Source organism: Tupaia chinensis, unplaced genomic scaffold (assembly GCF_000334495.1).
Source record: "Tupaia chinensis unplaced genomic scaffold, TupChi_1.0 Scaffold000037_4, whole genome shotgun sequence".
NCBI classification, from domain to species: domain Eukaryota; kingdom Metazoa; phylum Chordata; class Mammalia; order Scandentia; family Tupaiidae; genus Tupaia; species Tupaia belangeri.
This window is the reverse complement of record NW_006159487.1, coordinates 1,235,216-1,237,305: the sequence shown is the minus strand read 5'-3', so window position 1 is coordinate 1,237,305 and position 2,090 is coordinate 1,235,216. Positions and strand designations below refer to the sequence as shown.

General features: G+C 65.7%; 1 protein-coding gene across 1 annotated transcript in view; it reads right to left on the bottom strand.

The window, feature by feature from the left end:
* Positions 1-6: 6 nt before the first annotated feature.
* The window catches only part of FOXRED1 (FAD dependent oxidoreductase domain containing 1), a gene marked incomplete at its 5' end in the record, with an annotated part of 4,937 nt that continues 2,853 nt past the window's right edge, over positions 7-2,090 (bottom strand). Inside the window, 6 exon segments of the mRNA XM_014588820.1 lie at positions 7-525; positions 688-792; positions 958-1,087; positions 1,199-1,359; positions 1,516-1,592; positions 1,833-1,934. Coding sequence (XP_014444306.1) covers positions 271-525; positions 688-792; positions 958-1,087; positions 1,199-1,359; positions 1,516-1,592; positions 1,833-1,934 — 830 coding nt within the window.

Sequence of the window (2,090 nt, the reverse complement as noted above, 5' to 3'; positions counted from 1 at the left end):
GAGGCAGTCTTTCTGGGTTGGCACCAGTAAGGGACTGGCCCAGGCCCGGAGCTCAGAGCTCCAGCTGACAGGCCTGTGGTGGAAGCAGCCTGGGCAGCAGACCAGCCCGAGGACCCACCCAATCAGTAGCTCGGGCCTGGCCCAGCACTGCTCAGCCACATGGGCAGAATAGCCCAGAGAGCAAGAGTGTTAGGTCTGGGCTGCCCGGGCGTGCTGCGGGGCGGGCAGGGGATGCAGCAGCCCCGGGGGCTGGGAGCCGGGGGCCGTGGCTCACACGATGTTGTGCTCCTCCACCCGCTCCCCCAGGTAAAAGCGGCTGAAGAGGAAGCGGCTCAGGTCGATGGTCTGGAAGTGGCCCTCCAGCACCATCTCGGCCACGGCACGCCCCACTGCAGGGGCCTGCAGGAGCCCGTGTCCACTGAAGCCCGCGGCAAAGTACATGTTGACGACCAGGGGGTGGGGGCCCACCACGCCATTCTGATCGAAGGTGTTGTAGTCGTAATAGCCAGCCCAGGCACGCCGGACCTGCGGGTGCACAAGACCCGTACCTATCCCTGTGGGCGGGCAGTGCCAGGTACCTCTCCTGCCGCTGGGGGTTCTGAGAGTAAAGGCCCCAAGACCCCGGCAGGTGTGGGCAGGGGGCGGCGGGGCAGATGCTCCTGGGCACCGACAACCCCCGCTAGTTACCTTCAGAGCCTCAAATGCTGGCACCCGCTGGGCCAGATGGGGCCACACCTGGTCCTGGAAGAAATCCTGGTCCACCTCCAGGTTCCCGGGGTCCGGCTCCTCCTCCTGCACAAGGGGTAGGACAAGGTTGCTGCTGCAGACCCGGGCGGCAAGAGGGGGGTGGAAGTGATGCCAGTTCAAGCCCAGAGAGGTGCAGACCCACCACCAGTGCTGGGCCTCCAAGGAGCCAATGGACCCCTCCTGCCAGCTGGGCACCCCTGCCCCGCCCACCTCAGAGGGGCTGCGGCCGCCGAGGTAGTTGTTGCCTAGTCCTTCTGGGCGGAAATAGGCCCCACTAGTGTCGATGACGAACGGGGTTTCCAGGCCAGGTCCCTGGGGGCAATGCCACAGGTACGCATACCTGCCACACAGCAGGGTCATGGCACAGCCAGTCTGGCAGCCCCCGGCACCCCTGCCCCCACACAGAAGAGTCACTCTGTCCCTCCCGTGCCCGAGCTGCCTGGGGAGTCACCTTTTCCTAGGCTCCACTGGGAGCTTCGTGCCCTGCAGGGTGCCGGGTGGGCCCTGCCCGATCCCGGCCAGCTCTGCGACCTGCCCAGACCAGGCTCCTGCCGCGTTGACCACCAGGGCACACTCCACAGGCTGGTACTCCAGGCTGTGAGCCATCTTCACCTGCAGGCACGGTGCTGAGGGCTTAGACCGCACTGGACCGGAAAGCACGCTTCTTCCTGGCCCTCAGTCTACCCACAATGGAGGGTGGCTAGAGGGGACCGAAGAAAGGGCGGTGGCTTCCGTCCTGCCGCTACCACGCTGGGACCAGGGACTTACGTGGACTTCGTGGATCCTCCTCAAGACCATCTCCGCCCCACCCGCAGTCTGCATGCAGCTGGACGAAGAGACAAAGCCTACAGGCGAGAGAGGAGGAGCCCTGAGGGCCTGAGAGGAAGAAATGGGGTCCTGGGTCCATCAGGGAAGAATGCTGGAAGGAAGGAGGTGTGCCCAGACACAGAGCACACAGGGTGGGTCAGAGCGCGGGCAGCCAAGGCCACCTGTGGCAGGACGGAGGCCCCAGCAGGACCCGAGGGCCCAGCCCCACTCCTCCCTCGGTGCGCGGCACTACTCCAGCACTGCAGGCCCTGACTCACGCATCACCTCTCCTTGGCAGAAGAGCACTCCCATGGACCGGATCTTGCGCCTGAGCCCCTGGAGCAAAGACCAGGGGTCGAACCAGCCTTCATTCTCCAACCCTGTGCAGAGAGAGCCAGCTTGGGAGTGGGACAGGGCCCTCCCCTCCTGCCCTTTAGGGCAGGACCAACCCTGCGCAGAGAGAGCCAGCTTGGGAGCGGGACGGGACCCTCCCCTCCTGTCCTCTAGGGCAGGAGAGGCAGGGAGGGCACCTCGGC